At 45.3% G+C, this 19,039-nt stretch overlaps 1 protein-coding gene across 5 annotated transcripts in view; it reads right to left on the reverse strand.

Annotated features, from left to right (window-relative positions):
- The window catches only part of TTC7B (tetratricopeptide repeat domain 7B), a 274,550-nt gene that overhangs the window by 231,873 nt on the left and 23,638 nt on the right, over positions 1-19,039 (reverse strand). For 4 of the 5 annotated variants that reach the window (XM_025209742.1, XM_025209743.1, XM_006028358.2 and 1 more), the window contains exons 2-3: positions 9,139-9,293; positions 7,337-7,505 (exon numbers count right to left, since the gene is read on the reverse strand). In XM_025209742.1, the coding sequence (XP_025065527.1) occupies positions 7,337-7,505; positions 9,139-9,288 (319 nt within the window). In that variant the 5' untranslated portion in view covers positions 9,289-9,293. Of the gene's footprint in view, positions 1-7,336; positions 7,506-9,138; positions 9,294-19,039 lie in introns of those variants that run through there. The other variant, XM_025209744.1, reaches the window with a different exon arrangement.

Here is a 19,039-nt window from a genome sequence, read left to right on the forward strand (position 1 = left end):
GGGCTGGTGAATGGAGAGGCAGACAAGGTTTAATGGTTGCAAAAACGTTTACTTACGCCGCCTGTAGTTGCGACGCAGATGGTCCGGTCGTCTGAACAACTATGTGAGTTGTTCCAGCTGGCGAGGCCCAAGCCAGTTAATCCGTCCGCAAATCAAGCCGGCGGGAAAAGGGTACGTCTGGGATTGCGCTCGGCGACGGGAAGAAAGATCGATAGACTGATCACCTATCGATCAGCTAGCCGCAAGTCAGATCTCTTTAGAGGCACTCTGCAGCGTGCTCAAAGTTCTTCGACTTGGGCGGAAGTCGCAAGAAATTTTAAACGGCTAGCAAGCCAATTACCAGCCGCCACGTGTGAATAATTTAGCACTGGCCAATAGCGGGACACAAATTTGCATTCGAATAGCAGGAACTCTTTGCACTGTGCATTTCTGTGCTGCAAAGAAGAAATGCACCCTGCAAATTGGCGGGAACTCTCTTGCACCGAGGTTCTTCTGCTGCAACAGAAACCCTCGCTGTGAAAGAGGCTCTCATGTGGCAAGAAAATTCCATCGTGCCGAGGCACCAAAATCACTGGGTTGTGACACAAAGTATAAAAGTAAAAAATAGCTCAACATCACAAACCAGCACTTGACTTCTAGCACAGACTATGGATATGAGATGCTAAGAACCTAACCAGTGAGCCTAACAGGCTACAAGTGGCGCAGGGCAGGCCCACAAGCCTGGTCTATACTGTCTGCCTTGCCCCAACTGTCACAGCTGAGACACTGAGGCCTCTGCTCCCTAACCTGCTTGTGCCCATCAGTCTGGCAGGACAGAGGGCAGAGGAACAGACTTCCCAGGCCCCGCTATCCCTAGTCAGTACAGCAAATGGGAGGAAAAGCCATGGTGGGAAGGTGGCTTTTTCCTCCACCTACTGCAGCCCAGTGAGCCAGGTGGGGATCAGCTCAGGCCCACCCCCTTCCCAGTCATCTGCCTCCAAGGAAGCGAGGGAATGCACCCCTCCCTCCCATCCAACACTGCCCCCCCAGCCAGGGTCTGCCCAGCACAGGTGTAAGCACCCACTGGGTTGGGGGGCTTTTCACCCTGCTACAGCTGGAACCAGACTGGAATCATCTCAGTCCCACCCCCTCCTCAGCTGTCCAACTTCAAGAGACAGACAGGAGGAATGGCAGGAGTGCCCTGCACCCCCCACACCCTCAGCCAAGGTCTACTGGTATGGCGGGGCAGGAAGAAGGACCCACTGGGGGACTTTTCACACCACCCTGTAATGGCCTACAGCTGAGAGCCAGGCTGAGATTGCCCCAGCTCCACCCTTTCCCCAGCCACGGTCTGCCCAGCATTGGGGGGGGGGGGGGGAGCCCTGCCCCTGCCCCAGACATCCATCTCTGGAGGTGAAGGGCAAGGGGTGGGAATGCACCCCCCCCACCCAGCCCAGCACTGGACGCTCAGCTGGGTTCTGCCTGGTGCAGGGAGGGAAAAGCACCGACCAGGGGGCTTTGCCCCCTCAAACTTGGAGCCAGGCTGGGATTGCCCCAGCCCCACCCCCTCCTCAGCAGTCTGCTCAGAGGCAGAGGCAAGGGCCCAGCTGAGCTGCAGGGGAGGGGAGGGAGTGCATTCCCACCCCACCTAAGGGGGAGTGAAAAGACTCCACAGCAGGGTCTTTCCTCAAGCTGGGCATACACTGGCTGGGGGGGCTAGAGCGGACCAGGGGGTTCCTCTCCCCCTACCAGTGGTAAGGCTGGGGTGATCCCAGCCTGACTCTGGACTGGGGGGAGGCACAAAAACCCCCCAAGTGGGGGCTTTCCCCACACTAGGCAGACCCCAGATCGGCCGTGGGGAGGGGGCAGTGCTGGCCTGGGGATCTGTTTACCCCACTTCAAAAAAGTGGGGGTAGGGGAGAGAGTGGCTGCTCGACACAAGCCCCCACCTGTTATCAACAGTGGACAGTAGAGCCAGCAATCCAGCCTGGGCTATCCCTGAGCTGGGTTCACCAACCTTAGGAGCACCCCAGGCTCCTGGCCTGGGCCAGTGTACACTTCTGCCTGTCTTGGCCACCCAAACACTGAATGTCAGTTCAGTTTGATACCGATTCAAGCTATGCAGCTTTAAAAAAAAAAAAGAAAAGAAAAAAAGCTGCAAAAATTACTTTAATTTTGTTTAGATTTTTTTGAACTTCTGTACATAGCCTTTGTGATAGACTTTTTGGCCTCATCTGCGTCGAAATTCTGAGAGAAGGTTTAACCCAGCAACAAATATTTATCTGAGCTCTTTAGGCTTCATCACCTAGGTCTGTTTTAGTCAAATTAGTCCTCTTCAGTTTTCTCACCTTTTTTTGGTGCACGTGCACATACACACTATTCTTCAAAACAGTTGTCCATTTTACTTTCTGGCCGCCCAAAATAACCCAACCAACCAAACTTTAAAATCAATAACCGGCAGGACCAGAGTGGTCCGCAGTCAAGAAAGGTGCACAACAAGGATGTGAACTATCACCTCATCTATTCCAGATTCTAGTGTTGAGAATATTATCAAAAATTAAATTTTAGATTGAATGCATGAGTAGGTGAATGAATATGGTATCAAGCATACCCAGTCTACTGAGAAAACAGCCTTGAGAAGAACAAAGCAACCATCTACAAGAAGATAAGGAGCAAGCAGACACCTTGTCTCCCTGGTCTTAGGATGTTGTAAAACTAAAGTAACTCCTTACCATCCATCTTACCATCTGCATGTCTAAGCCATGAGGTATGTGACTAGAGCTAGGTCAACAGCAACAAGGTGACTGGCTAAACGGGTTGTAAGGGGCACTGCAGTAAAGTCTGTCTAAACTAAGTATAAAAGGATAGTGAAGACCAGGCCCCAACGATGTTGTATGCCACCCACATCAACTAGGAAGAAAATTACCGGCGTCCCTCCCATAAGATCATCATGTCCAGAGGCACCACGACTGGCCATCGTGACTGAACCCAAGCACCAGTGGATTGGCCTGTGTGTAGGTGTGTGAGAGTTTGAATGGTTTTAGATAAAGAATTGCTTTTCCCCCACTTGATCCGTGTGTGTCACTCAATAGAGATCTTGGTTGCTGAACCCATGCATTGGTCTTTTGTCCAACACTAGCAGACAGGGTAATGAGGGAAGTATTGTAATGGCCTAAAGATATGCAGCAAGTTGATGAATAATTTGAGGTATGCAGAAGATATCATCTTCATTGCCTTTATCATCTGAGGAATTGCAGAATTTGGTTAAGAGGCAATATTTCTTACAGTGTTATCTTTTACTGAACCAATTATATATTAGTTGGGATCAGGTCAGGGAAGCTTTTGGAATGCAAGACATTCTTCCTCAGGTCTGAAGATCTGGTTAATAAATTGCATACAATAAGGGGGGGGGGAAACGAGTACAGACTGTCAATTGATTTCTCAAAATACAAAAACAAATAGCCATAACAAAACAGTCATGATTTGATGATCCTGGAGAAGGAAAAACCTGAATGGATTAAACAGTTTTTTGTACCTAGGCTCAGCTGGATTAAGGTAGTTCTTGCTATGCCTAATTTTCTTCAAATATTCTGTTTATATGAACTGTCCTGGTAAGCATATCAAGGACCTGGAAAAACAGAGGGGTCATCCTGAACAAAAGACTTCATATACAAGTCATATGTTATATGGATAGAAGCCATGTTTGCAAAAGCTGGACCTTGAATAAGAGAAATTCAGAGACTAAGAGCATTTGAAATACGATCCCTTATCAAAAACTCTAAGCACATCAAAAAAAAAAAAATAAGGTGGGGTGGGGGGAGTGGAGGGAAAGGGTTAGAGAAAAAAGGCATAGCAGAATATTTTTTAATCACCTCAATGAAAACTGGCATAGCAGAATATTTTTTAATCACCTCAATTAAAAAGAAAAGTTAAAATGCTTTGGGCATGTGGTTAGAGAAAGGGATTTAATTCAAGGATGTGTGACAGGAAGGAGCAGAGCATGGATAAGTTATGGACAAAACTGGGAATCAGTCACACAATAAGATTAGCAAATAAGTAACAACATTAGAGAGATCCTGCTTACCATAATAACCAACCTTGAAATAAGGGGAGTTGAACAACAACTTTAGATCTAAATAACCCATTTTTGGCATAGTTTTCCATTATACCAGATTCCAAGGAAATCCACTTGGGTTCTATGGAAACTATCAAAATTGATCCGTCTAAAATGTTGATGAAGGGGCAGTGAAATTCCAGTTGAAAAATTGGAATCCCAATGAAAAATGTCTAGGATTATTCCCATCTGGCTCTAACATGAGGTGGTTTTTTGCCCACGATATTCTATTGCCATGATGACAGGAACAATATTAATGACCAACATAAGTATTTTAGAGGTTCCAATCCCTTGCTGCTCTTGCATACTGGCAGTTTATTTCTATGCAACTTAATTATTACCAAATCCCTTGCCACCCAGGTGTGGTTTTCCGATAGAGTTCCTGTATCATTGTGTGGTCATCAGACGGAGATAGAAGCAAGATTAAGTTAAAAACATGCTTTTAGAGGAGACAAATACCCCTTTATTCCATAACTGAATGATTTCTGAGGTCTCTTTGTGAATGTAATAGCCACCAGATGGCTTTTGTTCTTTAATTTGATGACAAGATTGTTCTAAATCGAGTGCTGTGGAGGTGTTGAAACATAGAATTTTAATGTTTTGGAGAAGGAACCAACATTTTTGATACGGGCTATTTTATCACATTAAATACTTTAATAAACGTATGTGTATGATTTACTAACAACCAATTTTCAGGAGACAGCTTTCAAATGCTCTTGCTCTAGGAAAACCTCATACAGTAGCTTTCTTTTTTCTTTTATCCTAGGTAGGGTGATTTGGCTCTGTAAAGACAATGCATTTCACAGGCTTCTTGGATTCGAGACAGTCTTCTTCAATACTCTAGAGAGCACTACCACCACCCTGGGTACTCCGTAAGCACAAGTGAAACAGAATTTCTCTCATTATTAGTGTAGCCATAAGTTCAGGATACCCCAAAGGACCCCAATCAAAGCCCAAAGAGCATTTCTCAAATGGTTAAAAAGACAAAACAAAACAGGGAAATGTTCTGTCTGGAACAACCTCTCTTGACCCGTACCAAATAAAGAACAATAATTTTTACAAAGCTTAAGCATTAAATGTTTCAGCTCTCTCATAAGTAGAAATACAGAACTATAAAATGAGTGCCCATATGACAGAAAGAATAGGATTAAACTACTGGAGCGCCCTGGGCATAGCACAGGTAGGACATGGCCTACCTTCCATAAAGGGGTAACAGACTGTGAACAGTACATATACCAGATAAGCCAAGAGTCAGGACAGGAGCCTGGACAGACCAATGGAAACCTCAAAGCATATGGGCCCTGCCTTGTAGGACTGACAGATCTGTGAAACCCATTAAAAAGTCTTTAGATTTCCTCCTATCCCACTTGAATCTAAGTAATCCAGTGTTATAGGAAGCATCTTTTGATCTGTCTTATCATTCAAGGCTGTCATTTCCTTGACTTCCGTATAGAGAATACCTGATGCTTGTTCAGCACTCACTGGCAGATTGAGTTGGCAGAAATGTCAGCCTCTTCCAAGACTAATGTTAGAAACATTCTTTGATCAGTTGTCAGAGACTACAACCAAAACCTCTCCTAAAGAGACAGCAACACAGCTTATAACAGCGCACTCTTATCCAGCCTTAAAAGCTTTTAAATGCATTCCAAAACCCAGTCTAGCATGGCAAAGGAAAGCAAAAACGTCCAGACACAGCAAATTCTAACCTATGACATATGAACTGCCATGCTCTCAAAACAGACCCAGCCACAGGATGTGTGCACAATTATAAGTGAAGCCTCTAAACTAAGGTAGCACTGCCACCCTTAGACACACTACCAGTATTGCATCTTCCACTGAAATGATAACTGTTCAAAACACAAAAGCAGAGAAAAACAAATTCTTAGTCTTCATTAATTTTAGGTAGACAATCAATGAAAGATCAAAATAATATCCTAAAAGATAAATACTGCTATTCCCAAGTTTTCTAGGAATTAGTGCTTAATTCTGCAGAAATAAAGTTTATGCTAAGGCACTTCAGTAGTTAGCAAGAGGGATGGTGAGTCAGGAGTATTCATGGTATATCTATATATAGATATAAAAATAAAAATGCATCATACTTTTCAGAAGTCAAATCCTACATTCCTAGCTGCCTACGTAGGGGTGTTATCAGAATTAACATGTTATAGGAGTTTCAAATACTCAAAATAAGCTAGTCATGCAAAAAGTCATCATTATAATATTCTACTTATGAAGAGATTAACAGAAACTATCAGATTGAGGTTTAGTCCATATAAAAAAAGTAAAAAAAGTAAGGACAAGTTTAGCACTTCCAATTAATCCTGCCCCCTAACCCCCACCCCATCACAGGGAGTCAGCTTGAGTGTTTCTGCTGATGGCTGCTCTGAAGTGCAACCCTGAGAGGCAATCCCTCAGGCAGACATGTCCCAAGCCATTAAAGGATTTTATAGATCAAAACCAACCCCATAAACTCTACCAGGAGATGGTCTGGCCGCTACTGCAGGTCCCACATCTCAGCACAGGTGTCAAGTGCTCATAGTGGGAGGCCCTGTTAAATAAGCGAGCTGCTGTATTCTATGCCCCTCAGTTCCCAAATGGCTATATAGTATCAGAGTGACTTATTATCTAGTCCTGAGATGAAAAGCTGTTTGATCAGGGTTGTCGGAAAAAAAGGTTGCAGTCACCAAGCTAGTCATAGTTGGTGAAAGTCATCTTGGTTACTGTTATAATATTCCAGGTTGCTGTTACAGATGTTGAATATGACTAACTATGCAGAGAAACTGTAAAACTAACATAAGGGTTATCAAATGCACAAACTGAACTAAAGATTTTTTTTCTGAGATTCCTCTTAGTTTTAGGATTAGGACAGAATATTCCTATTTACATTTGATAGAAGGGTCACCTTTAAATTTGAGTGTACAGTTTTTACATTTCAATCTGTGATGAAAAATATATTAATAATAATTTGTCCAACATGAGTTTAAATAGTCAAGATGTCAACTCTTAAAGGTTTGAGGGGGGGAACTAGAATGTAAAAATGTCAGCAGTCCTGCCACCTAGTGCAAGGCTCAGATTAATCTAAAGGGAATGAGAACCTGTGCGTCATTTATAAAGATCTTCGTTTCCCAGAACACTGCTGAAGGAAATAAAAGACTTATTCATGCTGTATTCCATCAACTGAAAGAAATCTCATTTGAATGAAAGAAATAGCTAGATTATTTAAAAAGACAATGAAGATCATACCTTTGGTAGAATATGCTTCAGCAATCATCCGCAGCCTATAAGGTGGTACAGCAACTAGTTGCAAGTCATCAACTCCAATCCTGGCATATATGTTAAGAGCTTCTTTGTAGTCACCTTCCACATAGTTTAACTTGGCCATAGTTAAGTTGGCTTCTTGTAAGAATTCTGGCTAGAAAGAAAAAGATTAATTATAAGTTTTTCCCCATTGATCTGCATCCTAGTAGTTTCCAATGCACTGTAGAAACCTCTTCAGCAAAATCTTCTAATTCACAGACTAGGGTCCCTATTATTTTGCCAAAATATTTTTTACAAGGAAAAATAAAAATTAACAAAATGAAGAGACTTTTTTTCTTTCAGTAAGGTGAACAAGAAAGTCAACTTCACTCCCCTGAAAAAGGAACCATCATCAACCTACAGAACACAAATTATATCATCATTAAACACTGGTCACATTGCACCTGAAAAGGGTTATCTGTATTATGTAAACACTCAGGAACTTGTTTGAGTCAAGATCCTCTCCTGCCACATGGCACATGCTATTTTCCCACTTCTCCTTTTACAACACATTAGCATCTAACATTGTCACCCCCAAGTCTTTAATCCAACATGACAAGCAGAGGGAGACGATTCTGCCAATGTTTGATTTTAACCAAAATGTATGTATAACACGTAAGTGCCTTAGGAATCTCTTCCCTCCCACCTCCTGTTCCCCAAACTGTTTCTCAGCTTAATAATTTTGATTTAGCATATTTCTTGTAAACACCATGTGAGAAGAGTCCTCAAAAAGGATTCATTGAGAGAGTGCTAAGTTATCTCCTGAGTCCAGGGAGGACGTGCCATGCAAGTTACAGAGATGGCAGTAGAGGACAAAAAAGAGGCGTGAGCCTGATAAAGAGAGCAGACTATGCAGCCTGCAACTGTGGTTATGTAGAGAAAGGCAGAGTTATCAAAAACCTGAAAAAAAAAAAGAGGAGAAATATCCAACATCCAACAGCAAACTGTAAAACAGACAATGCATTTCATCTGAACAGCAAAAGACTAGGCAGAATAGGCTCCAACTAGACTCAAGGATAAAACTTCTTATATGGTTGTCCTCCAAAACAGGAGAAGTCTGCAGTGTTGAATATATACAATAAAGTATTAAGAAAATAAAGCTAATGGGGAAGGAGATACCACAAGGCTGGTCTCAAAAACGTATGTGAAGGGCTTTGACAGTCAAATGCAAAAGGGCTACAGAAATGCAAAGTTATTAGTCCTTGCAATAATGTATTTACATGGAGAGATGCTGGTAATAAATAATGTCTCTCATAGGTACATTTAAAGTTATGATTTAAACATTCCCGAGGCCAAGTTTCTTTTACTATTTCTTTAAAATGGGGGTTGTCAACCAGAGGTACAAGGGAAGGCTCCAGGGGGTACCGGCAGCAGCACAGAGAAGCAGGGCCGCCAGCACTTTGCGTTTTTGTTTTCACCGGCACCACGCGGCGCCGACACTTCCAGTTTTGCTAGCGCATGGGGGACCTGCCCCCCCCCCGGTTGTCGACTGGCCACCAGGGACACTCTAAAACCCCTGTTTTAAAATTGACACAGAAAACTGGACCAAATAAAGGGTGGGGGGAGAAGGAATAAAAGAGGAAAACCTGTAAAGACTGAAGGTACTAAATCTCAAGATATTAAAATATTCTGGAAACAGACTTGTTCAGTAAAAAAAAAAAAACAACTTCCCCCCAGCCTCAGAAAATTTCACTCTTCAATTACGTTCTAATTAATCCTTAATTTTTCTTTGAAACGTCTGTAAATACCTTTAAGTTTCCTCTGTCAAGAGCTGCAGTGAGATGTTTTCTAACCTCAGTCAGTTTTGGCCGGGGACCCTGGGGACTAGTGCCCTGTTTAAGAGGATTTTCCTTCAGGAACTGTTCTAATTTGGACTCTCCAAAGAGAAGCTCTGCCATGTCATCTATAAAAGAAAGAGAGGAAACAGTTATTGGGTATTGGGGGGTGGCAATCTTCATAAAAATTAGCAGCCACTTTATCCCACTATATCCAATGTTTAATGCAGATTCCACAGCAAGCAAACAGCAATGCAGTAAGTTATTTTAGGTTTGGACGTCAGAATGCCAAACAATTATCAAATATCTATCATTATATTAAATGTAGCGCATGTTATAATCATGGCTTAGAGCAGGAGTGGACAAAATACAGCCTGCAGGCCAAATCTGGCCTACAGTGGATCCTTTGGTCCCATCTGGCCACGACACTGCCTGGCTGTGGCGTGTCCTGCCAGGGCTACAGCAGCTGGACTGCCTTTCTAGGCAGCCCAGGTGGCGGTAGCTCCTTCTGGCTGCTGCTGCCACTGCTAGCCCCAAGCCCACGGTCCCAATAGGGACCATGCACAAAGCACCGACCTGGCGCAGAAACTGTTGCTTGGCAAGGGGGAAAACTCGCCAGGCAGTTCTTGCTGCAGCTGCACGGAGCCCACACCACGCCCGGCCGCCCTGCATCTCCGCCACCCGGGCTGCCCTGCAGCTGCTCTGCACTGTCACCACTGTCCCACAGAACAGCCCAGAGGTGGCGGTGACAGCTGCAGAGATGAAGGGCAGTCCAGCACAGGCTCTGGGCGGCTGCAGCAAGATCTGCCCAGTAGCTGCGACGGGGACGGGCCGCTTTTCCCCTGCGCTGAGCAACAGTTTCTGCTTGGCCACCACCGCTGTTGTTGCTCAGCCTGGGTATGCAAGTCTGGAACAGACATGAGGCACACCGGGCCAGGGCTGTGCACCAGTACTCCAGGGTTAGGGCCAGTGGCAGCAGCAGCTAGAAGGAGCCACCACGGCCTGGGCTGCCTACAAAGGCAGTCCAACCATGGAGCCTCCCCAGCCCCACTGTGTGCCTAGGAGACAGCAGGAAGAGCCACAGCCAGGCAGTGCACAGTGGGCATGGGGCAAGGCTGGGGCTACATGGGCTCCAGGTTGTTGTAGGGTGGGGACACGTGCTGACTGGCTCAGGAGAGGGGAGGGGGCTGGGCCGAGACATGCACACACACATGTACGCAGGGGGCTCCCACGCGCAACCCAGCGTACCCTCAAACCCACAAGCCTTACAACTATACCCTTCCCCCGCCCCCCACACACCACAAACTCCACCCCTGACGTGCTTCTGAGGGTGAGCCCCGCTTACACACATGCCCAGCCACCCTCCCCCTCCACACACCCCACAGCTCCCCCTTCCCACCTACATACACAAATATCCCCACACCCTCCCCCACTCTTACATACGCCTTCAGCCCCCAAACCCCACACCCACCTCCCCCCACACACACCTCCATATACAAAAGTTAGGGTTCATTTTGAGCTACTATGCAATCACCTCTATATACACAAACAAATCAGAACAAGAATATGTTTTAAATACAATTAAAATGCGTAATTATGGATGTTTGATTTTTAGTACATAATTTTTTTTTCCAGTTCCAGGATGGCAAACCCCCTTGCCAAAAGGAGTACTTACAGGGGCAGCAGGAGGGATTTCTGTCAAGGGACGGGGCCACCCTTGCAGCCCTCAACAGCTCACCGAAACTCGTTAAGTGGTCCTCCGACCGAAATGACTGCACACCCCGGTTTAGATTAAGACAAACAGGTCTCCTATTAATTAGGAAATGATATCCGATAATCTCTCTTTTATCCTTTACTGGTAACTAGAGGTAACTACCTGCTACCAAGAATCCCTTACCCAAGTTGCTCAAATGATATACTTGGAATTCTAGGTTAAATTCTCCAATTAAATACAGGTTATCTAACACCACATCCTCAACTCTTTCAGAAACAAGTAATAATTATATTATGTTTTTGGCCACCAGTTTGGTATTGTGGCTACAGCAGTTGGTAACATTATTTTGTTCTGAGTCTGTCACTTTGTCCCTTTCTTTTTAGATTCCAAACCTTTTCCCACCCTTGGTTTCTGTCCAAATATTTTGTACCACACTTGTCAAGCCTTTCCGCTTCAAATTATCTTAAGGTTGACTTTCCCCTTCCGTTTCTTACAATGGGCTTTGTTCTCCTATTAATCACGTATCTGTGTCTCTACTTTGCTTATCTGTGATGACCAAAGACAGATGTTTTAAGACAGGGCAAGGGATTTCCCAGGTGAACTGATGCCCTAAGACTGATAACATGCATGACAAAGCACACAGCACTTACATCACAAGTTTTTGTTAGAGATGGGATGGGATGGGATGGAGTGCACCCTCAGCAAGTTGGCAGATGACAGCAAGCTGGGGGGGAAGGGGGCAGGGGAAGAGTAGATACATCGGAGAGTAGGGCTAGGATTCAGAAACCTTGACAAATTGGAGGACTGGACCAAAATAAATCTTATGGGGTTCAATACGGACAAGTGTAAAGTCCTGCACTTCAGACAGACCAATCCCATGCACAGCCCTGGCCTGGTACAGGCTGGGGACTGAGTAGCTAGGAGGGCAGCTCTGTAGAAAAGGACCTGGGAGTTACAGTGGATGACAAGCTGAAGATGAGTCAACAGCATGCTCCTGAAGACGAAGAGCATACCGGACTGCATTAGTAGGAGTATTACAAACAGAACGATAGAAGTGATTCTTCTCCTCTGTTCAGCACAGGTGAGGCCACATCTCAAGTACTGTGTCCAGTTTTGTGCCCCCCACTACAGAAAGGATGTGGACAAGAAGAGAGGCCAGCAGAGGGCAATGACAATGGTTAGGAGGCTGGGGCACGTGACTACTGAGGAAAGGGAGAGGGAGCTGGGCTTATTTAGTCTGGAGGAGAGAAGACTGAGAGGGGATTTAATAGCAGCCTTCAACTACCTGAAGGGTTGTTCCATAGAAGATGGAGCTGGACTGTTCTCAGTGGTGGCAGGTAACAGAGCAAGGAGCAATAGTTTGAAGTTCCAGCAAAGCAAGTTTAGGTTAGATATGAAGAAAAACTCTCACTAGGAGGGTAGTAAAGCACTGGAACAGGTTACCCAGAGAGGTGGCAGACTCTCCATCCTTGGAGGTTTTTAAGACCCAACTAGACAAAGCCTTGGCTGGGATGATCTATTTAGGGATGGTCCTGCATTGAGCAGGGGGTTGGACTAGATGACCTCCTGAGGTCCCTTCCAACCTTAATTTTCTATGATCCTATGGTTACAGAAACTATAATTCTGGTGATCTTTCAATAAATAAAATCAGCACACATTAAAAATGCTCAATTTCCTATCCACAGCATTTCAGTAAAGGCTCTCTCTACTACCTACAGACAAGGTTCAAATTACACTTTGACTCTTTGGAGGGGTGGGGGGGTCCTAAAAAAAGAGGGCTGCCTATTACAATGCCCTAATAAAATTGGAGACCCTCACCCAGGTTATAATTTTCAAATGTTACAGGGGGGGCTCAGCCTCCCTGAGCTCTCCCATGATTGGAACCCTACCTACCAACAGATTAGCCAGATCACCAAAACTCATTCAGCTTTGAGTTGTCAGTTATCTGCTTGCCTGAATAGTCTTCAATGTATTTACGCTACACTGGAAAATTCCTTTTGCTGAAACCTGTGGCTTTAAAAAAAAAACTATTGCTTTTTTGTAAACAACTAACAGTTAGCTCAAAGTTCTCAAAAAGGAAGTATTTTGATTGTTTTAGGAATCAGTAATATTATTACATTTGACTAACCCAAAATTAAACTAAACACTGACTGAAGTTTTTAAACAACTGAAAAGGTTACTATATTTACTCAAACACAAGATGAGGTTGCCCCCAAATCAACATGGGGAAAGAGAGCCCCTCATCTTACATTCACATACAAGAAAACCTCATAAAATACATTGTCTATCATAAAACTGCTGCCAAAAGCAGTGGAAGCCAACTATGAAGTTGATTAAATGCAGCTAACGCCAAGCAAGACTAAAACACATGGCCTGGGTGGCAAATATGCAGGTGGAAACCTTTGTTTGTGCATTAGTGTGTGGCCCTTTAAAAGAAACAAATGGGCAGTTGCTCCCCAAAGAGGGAACTGGTACCAGGCCTGGAGGTACTACAATACCAGGCCAGCATCAGGAGAGCCGAAGCCAGCCCTGACACTCTCCAAAAATGCTTGATGCCAAAAACGCTTGATCGTAGCCAAAAAGACTATGATCTTTACACATGCTTCCAACATGGTGCTGGGCACTTTTACTGCTAATTAAAAGTGCCTGGTGCTGCGTCAGGTGCAGGTATATAAGTGGCGCAGCACACGTCAGCGCTGAGAAAGTGGCAGCAGTGCACTTCAAAATAAAACACATTGAATGTTTTTTAGTTCAAAGTGCACCACCACCATTTTCTCAGCTCTAACATGCACACAAGTCTTATACACCTGTACCCAATGTAGCACCAGGTGCATCAATTGCATGCTCCAGCAGAGCAGACTTGATTAATCAGAGTCCAGCATGTCAGAGCAGACTTGCCACATGTATGTAGGTACCCAGCCAAGCTGATGGGAACCTATCACAGGGATAGGTTAGTCGGTACAACCCAGTTGAATAAGGTATCTTCTTCTTCAGCAATCCCTCGCAGTCGAGGATGATTGTGTTATCAGGGTGTGCAAACACCCCAAAATTTGCCGTAGCCCCCCCAAACCCATCTCCCAGTGTTGCCACCACCCGCCACAAGCTCAGCCTGGCCAAGCCCCAGGAAGAGCTGGCACCACTCTCAGCCCCAGCCTGCAGCAGCAGCCAGCTCGTCCCACACACAGATCCAGGGCTACACCCCACCCCATGCCCTTCCAGGGTGTGCGGGGCAGGAACGCCCCGCCCCCCGATGAGCCACTCGTGGCTCTGTCCCATGCCCCGCCTTATTGTGCAGTGCCTAACCCTGCCAACTCCCTCCCTCACCTCACTGGGGCCCTGATTTGCTCCCCTCATGCCACTTCCCTCACAGACTTACCAGCCAGACCTGGCTGCTCTCCACAATGTGCACCTGGCCACCTGCATGCTGTGCTGCAGCTGTGCGGGGCATTTCATAGGCCACATCAGCCAAAAAAAAAAGGCAATTGCCAATACTGTCAATTTTCTTATAAATCGGTGCTGATCCGATATGCAACCAATTGGTATTGGTGCACCTCTATTTCCAAGGTATGGGAAAAAAAGATAATTGCAGTGCCCATTGCACTCAGTCCTCCTCACTGCTAACTCTTTTCTAAGTCAGGGTGAGCCACTATATTGAATACATTTTGACTTCCTCTTTACTCCCACAGCTGAGCTGTGCCTTTCTTTCTCCCTTTCCAATGATTCCTATTTCTTCAGGAGTCTTAAATGTCTAGCAAACATCAAACAGGGCCCTAAACAGTCCATCCAAAATCCTTCTATCGCCCCTCTCTCAGCTTGTCACACACGATTAGTGAGGCCCTGCCCTCCATGAGGTGGAGCTGGACCAGGTTGCCTTGCACTTCATCTGCATATAAATTTTTGGAGGATCCTAGGACTCGTGACAAGAACACCATGTTCCAACAGTCATGAGCGTGTGTATGTGTTGGGGAGGGGGGGGGAAGAGGAAATGTGTAATTAGTGCATGGATGCTTGGCAGGGGGGAGGGAGGGGACAGGGAAAGGTTATCTGGAGTACAAACACACTGAGCAGTGCTCAGCTGTGGGGTCACCATGGCTTGAAATGATTTCGATTCTACAGGGGCCCAGACCAGTGAACTATATTTTGGCTTTAGACTATTATGCAGTTTTATTCCAGAAAAAAAAGTGCTGCTTAAAGGTATGTGTCCCAGGGAAGCTGGGACGCCAAAGGAACCCCGGGGCAGCAAGGAATCCTACTCACCTCCTGCAGAGCCGGAAGAGCCGGGGGAGGCGCGTATGCCAAGGACGCCGGCGCAGGTGATCAGCCAGGCGTTTATCCGGCTGCGGCAGAGCAGCAGGGGTGGAGGACACCTCCCGGAAGAAACAAAAAGCGGCCCCGCCGAGGCAGCGGGGCAGCGGGTGAGGAGGGACCACGGCCAGGGGAACGGGGGGGGGGAGCCCACCCGCCACTCTTGGCTGCAGCGAGAGCAAGGGGCGGAGCCAGGGCAGGCTCTGAGAAAGCCGGCATCACAACTGGCAGCAGTGTTGATGCTGGGACCGGCTCCAACGCTGTCGGCGGCGCCGGTGAGGAAGCCGGCTGCATTGTAGGCAGAAGGGCCGGTGGAGGAACCGGTGGGGTCGGGAGTAGCAGAGCCAGAAGAGAAACTGACTGCGTTGCAGGCAGCAAAGCCGAAGGAGGAACCGGCGGCGTCTGGGGCAGCAAAGCCCAGGAGGAAATTGACGGCACTGCAAGCAGCAGAGCCAGTGAAGGAACCGGCGGCGTTTGGAGCAGCAGAACCAGTGAGGAAACTGGCTGCACTGCGGGCAGCAGAGCCGGGGAAGGAACCAGTGGCATCCTGAGCAGCAGAGCCGGTAAAGGAGCCGGCCGCGCTGCAGGCAGAAGAGGCGGGAAGGAGCCGGCCGCGCTGCAGGCAGAAGAGCCGGTGAAGGAGCCGGCCGCGCTGCAGGCAGAAGAGCCGGTGAAGGAGCCGGCCGCTTCAGAAGCAGCAGAGCCAGTGCCGGGACGAGCAGCCAGATTAAGGAAGGAGCCGAGGTGGCAGGTGTGGGCTGGCGACCCCGGCAGACGTCATATTGAGCCGAAGACCTGGACGGACGGCTGGCAGGTTGGGAGGCAGCGGTAGGCCTAGGACATCAGGGAAGCCAAGGAAAGGTAGAACTACAGGTGGCGAGTGGCTGGGGTATAGAGGAGGACGGAGCCCCAAGACTGCCCACTGCGGACCACGCCAACTCTGGTGGCTACCCCAAGGAAGGACTACCCACTGAGGTTACATTCAAAGTCGTGGCAGGAGAGTTCAGGGGTCCTCCTGACGTCAGCAGAGTTAGCCTCCGGGGCCCACCTGTAAGCCCGGGGCCCGCAAGATCCAGGGCTCGGGCGAAGGCAGCGCAGGAACACCTACTAGAGTGGAGGCGGGTACAGTATGCATATGGAATATCTGTGCTCAAACTTACAACTATTTCCCAAAGACGTAAAATGTTTCAATTCTAAATAAACTATATTTCTACAAGCAAGTTTATTTCAAAGTCAATGGTTTTCAAATGTATCCTTCACTTCCACGTGCTCAGGAAAAGCAGAGCCTGACACTAAGGTGTGGGGAGGGGCTGACCTCACCAGATTTATTTTTCCTGCTGTAGCACTGGGAGGGGAAAAATTAAAGTCAAACCTCCAATAATTAACTTCTGTAACTGGAAAATTATAACAAATGTATACATTTTCCACATATAAAATGCAAATATTTGGGGGGGGGGGGGGGGGGGGGCCAAGGGAAATATTGTGGGGGGGGGGGGAGGGAGTTGCCTTATATTCAGGGTCATCTTATATTCCAGTAAATTAGATAATTTACAATATAAAAAGTTAAATATTTTTAATACACTGTACTCTTTTGATCATCATAATCAAAATGTATCACCTCTGCACTGACCAGGATAGCCCAAAATTAAATGTTCCTTGAATAAACATAGAATGAAAAGGTCTCATAGCAAAAAACATCTGGTTTACTAGAATACAAGAAACCCATTGTTAACTGGTGCAGAGCGCCAAGCAAGATCAAGGTTGCTTTTAATACCTGCATTTGCAAGGAGTGAACACCTGAAACTCACAAGACTTTAGGGGGGCTCACAAAGTTCTGCTTATGCTTAGCAAACAAGGGGAAAAAAAAAAAAAAAAAAACACATTTCTAGTTGTTTGAGTTTTTCCTGCAAATCTTCAAGATATTTAAAGTGCATTTTTCACTGATGCAATTTCAAATTAAAGTGGTAACAATAGGTTTTCAAGCCCAAAATTACATCACCATGTCCTAGAGATGAAGCTGAATCTAATACTTTAGACAAAATTTTTACTGCATCTGCACAAATAAAATATGCTGACCAATTTACCCCAAAACGTCAGCAGTGTTGTCACTTGCTCTTTCCAGGAAAGGTTAACTTCACTGACACTGCACATTTTAAAGCGACCCAAGCATAAGAGCATAAAAAATATTTAACTCAGTCTGCCCAAAGGAAAAAAAACAACAAACCACAAAAGGTAATACAAACACTTTGCTGTAAGAGGAAGGACAGGACAAAGTCCATAGCAACAGCAAATGGAGGAAAGTGATCTTGTATCATTGATGCATTAAATATTTTATAGATAAAATTACTTGTACCATAAGCGTGTCAGCACCGAGTAATTTTCCTACTACATGCAGTGATATGACAAACTTAGTGCTTTTTAGTATGTCAGAATCATATGTCCTTGCAAACTAGGAGGGACCACTGCAACTTTTTGAAATAAGGCACAATTTTCAAAGTTAAAGAAATTCTAAAAAATGAAAGAAATTTAAAGATACTTGACAATGCCCTTCCATTTTGCTGCAGACTATTTTCCATTTTTTTCCTTCAAAACATTGAATAAGCCACAACAGTCAACTACCCTATTTGCATTTAACAAAGGATTAGTTCAGCATCTCAAGTATTTTGTAACTAGTAAGTCTAACACTTTATAGTATACTCACCTCTGTTACAGCCTCATTCTGGACATGAATATTAAGAAGAGATTGCATGCAGGATATAAAAACTTAGAGAAAAGTATTTGACATTACAAAGGTTTGACTGATCATGCTCAAAGATGGCATCAACATTCCTTCACTTTCCCAGACTGACAGGTCCAAGTATCTAGATCAGATTTATGCTTTATGGTTCAGAAATATGGACTACATATGCTAGGCTCATCAAGAGACTGAGCAGCTTCCACATGAGGTGTCTATGTAACAGCCTGAAAATTAAATGGGAAGACAGAATACCAAACAGAGGTACTGAAGCATGCAAGACTGACACACTTAGAAACTACTATCAAGAAGAAAAGGTTGTAATGGATCAGCCACGTCAGGAGAACGGGAAAAGACTGTGTACCCAAGAATATTTTGTATTGTGAGATTTGAGGCAGCTCTAGAAAGTAGGGACACCTTTTATGGAGGTACCTGGATGTGTGTAAAAATAACACGGAGGTATTGAACACCAAGGTAAGAAACTGGAAGGAGTGCACAGAATCCCATCTGACCTGGAGGGAAAATCTGGCACTGGGTGCAACTCAACATGAAGCAGCTTTGATCCAGAGGATGGAAGCAAAGCAAGAAAGAAGGAAGCACCACACTGTAAACCTGGACTCCAATTCAGACAACATATGGATCTATGAAACTTGTAACAAGCTGCATTACTCTCAAATTGGGCTTGTCAGCCACGAATGGATTCATGAGGCATCTGACTAGACATCTTACATGCACATCATGATCCAGAGGATCAACAGTTGCCTACTATAGCCAGTAAAATATGGCTCTATATAGCAATACTATTCAAAAGGCCTCAACTGCATACAACGACAGATTTAAGGACTCCAAAAAGGCTATGTAAAACAGATTCTTCTTCAAGAAGGAAAAAAAGCTCGGCCAAGCACTTAGATACACTTCGCACATGTACACAAGCCTGAAGGGTTCTGTCAGCTGCGTTCCTAAGGGATGCTAAACAGCATTATTTTGCAAATAGTACTCAAAATACTCCATGGAGCGTTTTCCGAGTAAACTATACACTCAGTTATATATACATACATACACATACATTCAAGAAATCGTAAAAAAGGGAAGTCAGAGGTAAAACATGTTACATAAGTAGG

Source organism: Alligator sinensis, unplaced genomic scaffold (genome assembly GCF_000455745.1).
Source record: "Alligator sinensis unplaced genomic scaffold, ASM45574v1 scaffold281_1, whole genome shotgun sequence".
In the NCBI taxonomy this organism is placed as follows: Eukaryota; Metazoa; Chordata; order Crocodylia; family Alligatoridae; genus Alligator; species Alligator sinensis.